Source organism: Trachymyrmex septentrionalis, unplaced genomic scaffold (assembly GCF_001594115.1).
Source record: "Trachymyrmex septentrionalis isolate Tsep2-gDNA-1 unplaced genomic scaffold, Tsep1.0 scaffold83, whole genome shotgun sequence".
Classification (NCBI taxonomy): Eukaryota; Metazoa; Arthropoda; class Insecta; order Hymenoptera; family Formicidae; genus Trachymyrmex; species Trachymyrmex septentrionalis.
The window spans coordinates 632,884-643,269 of NW_017306018.1; the positions used below are offsets into that span (position 1 = coordinate 632,884).

Sequence of the window (10,386 nt, forward strand, 5' to 3'; positions counted from 1 at the left end):
ATACTTATTAAATATTTATTAAAATTTAGTATATTTTTTCTCAGTACTATATATCTCAGTTCATAACTCTACTAATATCATTACTTATTATTATTGTTTTGTTACTACATTTTTATTTTACAAATATGATTTACTATTACTATACACTATTTTTATCTCGACAGTATAATTACTTCAAAACAAAGTTCAAGCTAGATTTCAAATTCTGCACGATCCAATTTCGCAAAAATGAGCGTTCTTCCCGCGGAAAAAATACTATGGAGAGAGGTGTACTATTTGTTGTCAACAGTAAGCCGGCATTTAAATGAGCTCTCGTTTCTGATCTTACGTAATTTGCTGAACGCTTGCTTGTGAAGAGCAGGCGATACGACTGCTCAGTCGGTCGGTTGCTTATTCAGCGACACTGTAACCTGTACTTCCTATTTTTAGCTTAACTTATATTCCTTACAATGATATACTTCAGTTACTTTTTCTTTTATAAGAAATTGTAATACATAATAAAATGCATACCAGCAATATTACACAATGAATAATTGCATAACTGCATGTATTTAATTTAATTTAAACCGATCTAAAAAAACAAAATTCTTATTTAATTTTTACAATTTATTGTTTAACTTTCTCGTATAAATTTCATTTAAAAGATCAAATTGCAAGGAATAAGTACAGCTAACATAATAATAATTTTACATTTAAAAAATGTGAATAATTTCACTTAACTATTGAAATAGCCTTAAAGACGATTTCAAACTAAAATTTTGCAAAATATTGATTAGATGTGTACATTTGTGATGTGTGTATGTGTGTCGAAGTTTATAATATGCGTGCGCATACTAAATACATATACATATATAAGATTGAATGAGATAAAGCCTTCCAGTATTTTCATCCTAATTGTCTCGTAACTCTTGTAGAGATGTTTTCTTAGTCAAAATTCTACTATTATGCAAAAGTTAATTAGTAATATTTCACAAATGCCCAAATACTATAGAGCAGAGCTTCCCTCCCAAAATTGTGTGGATCGCAATCCACTTTTTAATATGGCAAATGTCAGCGACATAACCATATTAGCTTTAATACAAGTGAAAAAGTGGCCAGCAAAAGATAAATTGATTATTTTTATCATTTTCTACTAGTTTACTTCTTTTTTTAAATCTTTATTAAATATAACTTTATAAATCTATTTTTCAAATCATGATAAGATATGTGCAAGATTAGTAACAAATTAAAAATTATTTTTCACATAATTAAACAATTTGGTTGTTCTCATATAAATAATTTTATGTAAAAAAGCTGCAATTGAATATAATGGTCTACGGACGAGATAATTCTAAGTGGAACATCCGGCTAATGAATTTTTGGAAGACCATAAGACCCCAGTAATAATAGCATTATACAGAGTATTATAAATACTCTGTCACATTATGTTATAAAGTCTGTTATATGTTTGAGAAGAGAAATTCATTTAAGTAGGTAGTTCTCTCAGTTTTTTAGAAAGAAAAGAAAACTGCTAGAATTTTTTTTAATAATCTCATACGTATCTTGATCATTTAATTTTTTATATAAATGATACATAAAATTTTGTGGAATATAACTTGGCGCCAGTTGTTGATATCTTTTATACAAATGATATATACATTAGAGTAAATAAAATAATAAAAATAGTATCACTTGGGTTCTATAATTTGGTACAATATAGAACTAACAGATCTCTTTAAAATCGACCAGCGTCTTATCTTCATTTTTAAAAAGTAAAAAGTGGTCCTAATAAGACCACTTTTGACAGAAAAAAATTGTTTAAAGTAACAAATCGTGCGTTACTTTTTAAGTAACAGTTTATTTTGAGAATCAATAGCAAGTAACGGTAACTAATTACTTTTAAAAATATAATGTTTCAGCCAACGTTTCCTGTATTATCAATGCTTAAAGGTAAAATTACAAGATGTATAATTTCTTGAATGATTAACTTGGACGCTGCTACGCCTACTCCGATGCATGATATAAAAATACGTTCATGCATTGAGCACGATATGCTAGTATGCATGATTTCTGTAATTATCATAATGCATTATTTCATAGCTTATTTCCTTTCATATGAAACATTTTCAAATCCGAAATCTGATATTTGCTGGATAACTATCAGATATACACTCAGATGTGGTTGGCATTTTGAGTCGTACCACACTTGAATGCGCGAGCTTTAGACAATATGATTCGTTAACTTTAAATGCTTATAATTAAAAAATTATTACAGTCTTGACATTTTGATATTAAGTTTTTCGTCTCAAAATAATCCTGGGAATCTACCTTTAAGCGTTCATACGATTTTTGCTATCGGATATCTCATATATAGAATGCAGAACATTATTATTATTAAGTCTAATATGTAAAAGATTTGGAAAGAAGATTGAAATATTCATTCTTCTTCACTTAATTACGGAGGACAAAGTGGATAAATACTTTTGAGTGGTAATGCATGTCTCTACTAGTATTAGTATAAATATGTCTCACACACGAAAAAGTTTTGAAACTTTTTATGTATATGATACTACGCTTAATACATCTGCGTTTAAATATGTGAATTCTTCACTTTAAAAAAATCATTTTTTAATGAAACACGGTCGAGTGAAAACGTCTATATTCTTACACTGTGCATGCAAGCTAATCATTCAAGAAATCGTGTGATTCCAATTTAACACGCACGTATGCATGCGCGCATGCACGATTTCTATTTATATTTATATAACTTATTTATACGATTGTATTACAACATAATTGTGTGTATATATATATATATATATATATATATCTTTTCTTAAAAAAAGGTATATTGAACGAATTAATTATTGCTCCTTTTCTGTAATGCTTATCGGTTCTTTCTTTTTGTTTACTTCGTATTGCAAAACTGTCATCGCGTGGATCATATTTTAACAAATTTGACACAAAGAGTAGATTCTATTTCGTTTCACACATAATGTGCATAATACATTATTTTTCCCTACTATTTAAATATTAAATAAGGATAAAAGACGCATCATGCGCATTTTGTGCGTGAAAAGAAGTATACCTTTGTTTTTTGTATTTAATATAAAAAGCAATTAATGTCAAAGTATTTAATCAAAAGCTAAATAGCGTTCGTTTCTGATATCTACTAAAAAGTAAAAATAGAGAAAAAATCTCATTTCTCAAAAAAATCAAATTTTCTTAAACAGTTTAAGTTATATGTAACATCAATCATTTAGATAGATCAATCACTCAAATTTATGGACTTATGTCAGGTATAACTTGAGATATTTAAGAAAATAGTTTTTTTTCAGAGACATTTCTGTAGTTTCTCTCCTATATCCCGAAATAACTAGTTTTAAAACTATGTTTACTAAGGCCTTTGGATATTAAACGGTCAAAGAATCACTTTCTGAAGTTATAATATAAACTTAAAATAGATTTACATATACATATGTATAGTACGTATACATTGCAAGTATCCCTCTACTTACGACTTATGGATTTTCAAATTTATGACCAATATACATTAACAATAGGCGATTTTCTGTGTAATTCAGATATAGCAATCAATCAAATTGTACCAAAATGTTTTCGCACGTCTGTTCATTAGTAATAGAGGCATACTTAGCTAGCCTTTAATTCTGTTTTATTCTCTCTGTCTCTTTATCTTATCACACATCACATTAGAATATTTTAGAAAGAAATTATTTTTAAACAGTATCAAATTTATACGTATGAAAAAAAAACCAATAGTTTTAGTATAACAATTGTACAATTATCAGAATAAACTCTAACATCTACCTATAATAACTTTGGTACATGTACCAAACGATTGCTAAAAATCGCCCATACTATTCACCATTCAATATGATTCAATATTTACAATTGAAACTTGAAACATATATAAGTAGAGAGTTTCGTATTTATTGTCGCGAGAGAGATAACCGTTATTAATCATCACTTATTAATTTCACATTCTCTCTTATTCAATAAAATGCCTAAGTTGATTTTAATTCAAGAGCAATGAGATATTAATTATCATTTTAGTATCACGTTTAAGAAGATAGTACGCTACAGTAGCGTTTCATTTTGTAGAAATAAAAAAGCGAATGAATACGATTAATGAAATAAACAATAATATTACTACATATATAGATAGATCGAATTACATAGAATGGCACGAATCGAAAAGAGAATACACGAAGAAAGGACAGTGGGAAGCGGTGCAGAAAAAGTAGAACACGCGCATCTCTCGATGTGGCACAAAGAAAATGCACGCACAAGAGAAGCGCGAAATTCTCGGGCACGCACGCAACGCCGATGCCACAGTCGACAGGCACACATTTCGAAACTCGTATACGTACTATACTAAAGTATACGCGGCTCCGCGAGGCGCGCCAACTGTCTTGGCTGGTGCGCGCGCGCATGCAGGAAGAAGCCATGATTGCGTGTACACTGCACTAACCTGTCGGAGGCGACTCGTTCTCCCCTGATACCCCGCTTGGCGTCGCAACACCTGAAACTGGCTGATGGCTGAGTATTTTTCACTGCGCGCGACCACACTGCAATCACCAAATTATTCACACTCCGGCTTCCGCACGTCTCTATCCCTTTATTTTCTTTTTCCTTTTTCACCTTACTCCTTGTGTCTCTTTCCTTTCTTTACGGTCACGCGTTATCTCCTCTCTTTCTCTCCTGCCGCTCACTTTTCCCTTCTTGTATATAGGCTTCCCCACGTCTTCCTTCAAAATATGTTTCTCGGCTCGTCAATTCAACCGAAATGTGCGACGGCGACGGCGTCCGTCTACCGGGTGACCGCCGCGGTCGGCACGGTGTACGAAAGTCACGCGAATATCCTATCGGGCACAGTCTCTGTACAATCTGTAGAATATGAATCGCACACGATTTGCAGCGTACACGAAAAGAGTTTTCGCGTTTTATGTTTCACTACTCTCGATTCGATTCGCTGATAATGCACACGAATTCTCGCTACCTACGCTCCGGACTGCTGTCCCTTGTTGGAGGAAAATGGCGGCCCCCGGGTAACTCGCGCGCGCCACCCGATGCTCGTCGTCACCGGCCGAGCGCGGCCGAACACGGCCGAAAGCACCCGAATGCTATTGGCTGAACAATACGATGCGTTCGATTCGCTGAATGATTCACACATAGAAACTAGATAGGAACACATTACTGCATCATGCTAAAGAAGTGCGTTCCGTTTCACGCATCATGCGTATATATTGTTTTATCCTTCTTGTTCATCGAATATTAAAGAAAGATAAAATGATACATTATGCGTGAAATGGAACGCACCCTATGTTACTACTTGATGTACTCGTGCAATTTGCTTTAACCATTCATTTTTACGGAAAGTTCCTGTTGGCGACCTAAAAACGGGATCATATTCATTGAACCCGAATGGATCATACTCATTGATCCTATTTTCCCCATTCAAACTAACTATTCCCGCTGGGTAAAAACGGTGAAATATTTTTGTATGGGAAATCAAGATTAATAATTACACCAAACTTTTTTTTTTCGAGGATTGCTTGATAGAATTTACATTATCAGAATACTTATAAATAATTTATTTTTTGAAATTGACACACTCTCTCATGTAATATATTAGTTATTTATATTCTAAAATATTGTATTTTATTTACACTGTTTGACAGAAAGTCATTTCTTTTTCTCTCTAAAATGACATATCCTGAAAATTTTTTCACACTAAGCATGTTATTAGTAGAACTTATGTAGCATATCAAGATTTTGAGCAAATTGAGATGAAATGTACAAAAAAATGCCATTTTTTTATTAATTTTAACATTTTTTACAGCAAAATAAAACTTTGTTTCTAAATCAAATCTATGACATATAAAATTACAATTTAAGAATTTTTATATGAATTTTAGTTTATATGAAAATTCTTAAATTACGGACTTATTTTCATCAAATTGCTGTTTGAATGTCTATATAATTACACCGTATATAATTACACTTTTTTTCTCTTTGAAATGCCACATAATAGTACATACTCCGAAAATTGTTTCGTGCTGAACATAATTAGAATTAATGTAACACATCGAATTTTTAATAAATTGAGATTATTTTTAGGTCATTTCGTCTCAATTTACTAAATCATGTTCAGCTCGAAAAATCTTTAAAAGAATATATGGCGCTTCGAAATGAGAAAATATTCACTTAAGGTCAACCCCTTCAAAAGTCAATGACCTTGACGTATGTGTATTATCAAGAATATATCCCCCGAGTAATAATCCAAAGTTTTAGCCATTCGTAATTTTTATTAAGAAATTTTTATAAAAAACAATACAACCATATAGACGAATGTTAAAAACACACATTTTTCTTAATTATTTATAATATTATAGAAGATATTGTGTGTTTAAAAGTTGAAAACTTCGCGTGGAAGAAACTCATATAAAATTTCGCTTTACGTAGAAAGTGTGCGCAGACCGTGTGTTCCACATCTCTCCAGAGAGATTTCATTAAGAGAGGGGCGAAATTCTCCGAGTCCTGCAAAGCGACAGATACGCCAGATACACTGTTGTTCATTAATCGAGTCTCTTTTTATGTATAGCTAGTGTAGGAACAGCCAATTAGGCAATTCACTAGAGGTCTGTTTTTTGTGGCTGAACTAGTGTACAATTTTTTGGAACTTAAAGTGAGATAAATATATGTTTTGTAGCAATCCGCTACAGTTTGATATTTGTTGAAAATAAAAAAGAGAGTGCTAGTGCAATCTAGTGCAGGAACAGAAAACAGACCATAGATTGATAGCAGAATCTGATTGGCTGACGTAACTGTAATATCTGCACTCTTCTACACCCCGAGTGACTCGATTAATGAACAGCGTTGTACGCTGTATACAGGGTGATTTAGAATAATTCCGTGTCAATGCCTGCATTCAGCAGAGAAAACTAATCAATTAGCGCTTAGCTATTCTTTAATGCCATGACAGCTGATCGCAACGAGTGCCCTTCATAATCGCTCACGTCAAACGATGAGTGCGCCGCCCCTGCTTATCTTCTTTATACGGCCCGTAATTAGCTTTATCTTTTAATAACTTAAAAAGTAAGTGAATAAAATTTTCGTAAAGGAAACATTGTCTCAGAATTTAATCAGGAACACGTCTTTACAAGGAGGACAAGGAATTGTTCTGAATCATCCTGTATAAGGACCAATCACCGTAAACCATAGGGTAAGCAATAACCAATCCAACATGTTGATTTTTTTACTGCTTACGTCTTACCGCTAAATTTTGTATATACTATGGCCTTATAAATGATAAAACCTTAACCTAAAACTCTAGATATATTAAATATATCTCTAGATAGTAGCACAAAAGTCCATTTTTGACCTAATAATATCATATTTTAAAAAATTATTAATAATATTGAGCGCTTATTGGACTACAGCCACCAGATCAAAAATGGCGATCGAAACAGCCAATAGGAAGTATCGGCATTTCGACTAAAAGAATTGCACTACTTTGGTATACCTAGACCCTAGAACTTTATCTTGACGTGCTCGAGGGAATCCTTTCCCTTTTGAACACATATAAGCACCGTCATTAAGCTCCGAAGAGGAATGGGGCAAAAAGCCTCCTTCAAAGTTGCCAAGAGTTAAATTCCAAAATTTAACTCTGTCAACTCAAATATCATTTTTATGATCCTTGTTGTTCATTGAATATATTGAACAAGGATACTGTGCAAAAACTATAGCTAAAAAAACAGTCCTCAAGTCTTACATCTTATCAGCAATATCAGTATGCGATATGGCAGAATATGGGCACAGGAACTACGCCCTTCCCCTCGCCTATCACATTAATAACTTCTATGTGTAATTGAAAAAAAAATCATATTAATAACTATTATATAATTGAAAAATACTGAAGAATTAAATATTGAAGTGCATTGATTTAAAAAAAATATGGATGAATGTTTACTATTGGCAGCAACATAGCTTTGCTTTTAATACATACTACATAGAGGTATGTCTAATCTTTTCAGATTTTCATTATGTTTACAGTAAACTCATTCATTTAGTAAGGCAAAGATTTAATCTAATACATGCGCATATATTGAAAAATAATGATGTATTCAATAAATTTTTTGTTAATAACGTTTAATAAATAACAAGCGACAATTAAAACTTCTTGATTGTTACTTTGAAACATATCTTTGACAATATATGTTAAGGTTATTGACTTTTGAAGGGGTTGACTCTATGTGAATATTTATCATAAGACGATAAATTTATCATCCATAATTGATATTTCTGCTAAAATTTAATTTTCTATAATGCCTTTAGTATAATAATTGATTTACATTTACCACTGCAACATGGTGTTTATTCATTCATAATTTTTTGACTATTCTAAATTTTTGAAAACAATTGTTTAGTAGGTTGCATAAAATGTACTATATTTGATGGCACAATCGTCCTTTATCACACCATCTTATTTCTATTTCACATCTAATTTAATCATAACTTTTTACACTTTTGCAGCAAGAACTTCAAGATCTTTGATACATTGGTGAAGAGTCGCTTTTTCTTGTTCAGGAGTGATAGACTTTAATACTTCATTCACAATCCATTGCACCATATTCTTTTGTGCAATTCGACGTTCGAGGTTTTGTATTTGTACTTGATAGTCAAGACGTTTCTTCACCTGTAAACAGTAAACAAATAAAAATTCCTAAATTGTTAATTTTTTTCTTTATGAAGAAATTTAATATAAAAACAGTGCTACAATATAATGAATATTTAAAATATGTTTGTTTAATAGTTCCATATAATATAGGCTTTTTAATAAAAATTTCATTTTAGTAATAAAATAAGTATAGGCAAGAAAGCTACTTAAAAACTACTAATCTGAATTTTTCAATTTCACTGAGTTTATTAATCCATATTTTAATTTTCAAATGTGATACAAAACAGATATATTAAAATTAATAACTATATTCTTTAGTGTATAACATTGGAATACTTATCATATAATTAATCACAAGTAAATTTATATTATTCTTTGATAAATATCTTTTTAATTATTTTATTGTTTTATATTCTATTATATAAAAGTTATACCTCTTGGTAGATCTGCATCAGGCGTTCCCTGTAAGTTGCTTCCAGCTGTATTTTAACGTTTTCTTTTTTAATGTCTATTATCATTTTCTGTCCATCTAAATTCGACTGTTCATTCTTTTCATGTGAAATTAGATTTTCATACTGCTTTATTTCGCTATTTCTCATCTCATTAGCATCGTTTTCATATTTACTGATTTCTTTATCCAATATCTGAGCAAGTTTTGGGCCAAATATTTTTGTACTCGCTATACATATTATGAGCAAAGATAGTCCATTATAATATTCATGTTCCATGACATAAATTTCTTTAGAAATTAGATAAGTGCTCAGGCCTATAGCAAATGCGTATGGTCCTAAAAATAAAATAATAATGATAATAAGAAAATAGATGCAGTTCACTTGATGCTACAAATGTTTCGAAGCATTTTATCGACCAATTAGAAGAAAGAATTTTATTAATGTACCAATTAAAGGATGCTTCAAATCAGTTGTAGCATCATGTGAACCACAGTTGATATTGTCACTTCATATATTATAGAATAATGCGATATAACAAAAAAGTTAATTTTTAGAAAGAAGTTAAAAACGTAAAAGAAATATTTTTATTTAAGATTTTTTTTTAAAACAACTTAATTAGAAACTTACTATTTAGCTTTTATAAGCTTAAATTATTTTCAAGACATTATGCAAAATATCATAATACATATTTCAATAATACTTCTTAAAAAAAAGTATTTAGAAAATAAAAGATTTCTTTTAGACAGAAATTAATATAAATTCATAATAATATTCATAAACGAAAATTTTATATAAAGCATAAACCGTTTATCTTTATAAGGGTGATTTGAAAAGTTCGTCAAAAAGATGGCATCATGGATCCGTATTAAAATTATTTTCAGTTAGTAGCATCTCTTAGAAGAATACACACAATTTCAGCCAAATTGGTCTATTTGTGTTTGGCGTTTGAATCGAGGAAGTCGAGTGATTTCCAAAAAAAGGATGAAAAAGAATTTCGTATATCGATCAAATATTATTTTATGAAAGGTAAATCGCCTCAGGAGACTAAAGAGCTTGATAAACATTATGGTGAATTTGCACCATCGATTAGAACAGTTTATAAATGGTTTCAAACATTTCGGAGTGGCTATATGAGCACAAGTGACGCTGAACATTCTGGACATCCTGTTGAGGCCACTACTCCAGAAATTATTGAAGAAATCTATAATATGATGTTGGATGATAAAAGAATGAAGATGCATGAGATTGCTAGTG

General features: G+C 30.9%; 2 protein-coding genes across 3 annotated transcripts in view; both read right to left on the reverse strand.

The window, feature by feature from the left end:
• The window catches only part of LOC108755088 (C-terminal-binding protein), a 54,238-nt gene extending 49,177 nt beyond the window's left edge, over window positions 1–5,061 (reverse strand). Inside the window, exon 1 of one of the 2 annotated variants that reach the window (XM_018497878.1) lies at window positions 4,472–5,060. The gene's annotated coding sequence lies outside the window, so the exon portion shown is untranslated. Of the gene's footprint in view, window positions 1–4,471 lie in introns of both variants that reach the window. The other variant, XM_018497879.1, reaches the window with a different exon arrangement.
• A 3,294-nt stretch (window positions 5,062–8,355) lies between these two features.
• LOC108754982 (ATP synthase subunit b, mitochondrial) overlaps window positions 8,356–10,386 on the reverse strand; it is a 5,280-nt gene continuing 3,249 nt past the window's right edge. The window contains exons 3-4 of the mRNA XM_018497678.1: window positions 9,115–9,467; window positions 8,356–8,698 (exon numbers count right to left, since the gene is read on the reverse strand). Coding sequence (XP_018353180.1) covers window positions 8,522–8,698; window positions 9,115–9,467 — 530 coding nt within the window. The 3' untranslated portion in view covers window positions 8,356–8,521. The remainder of the gene's footprint in view (window positions 8,699–9,114; window positions 9,468–10,386) is intronic.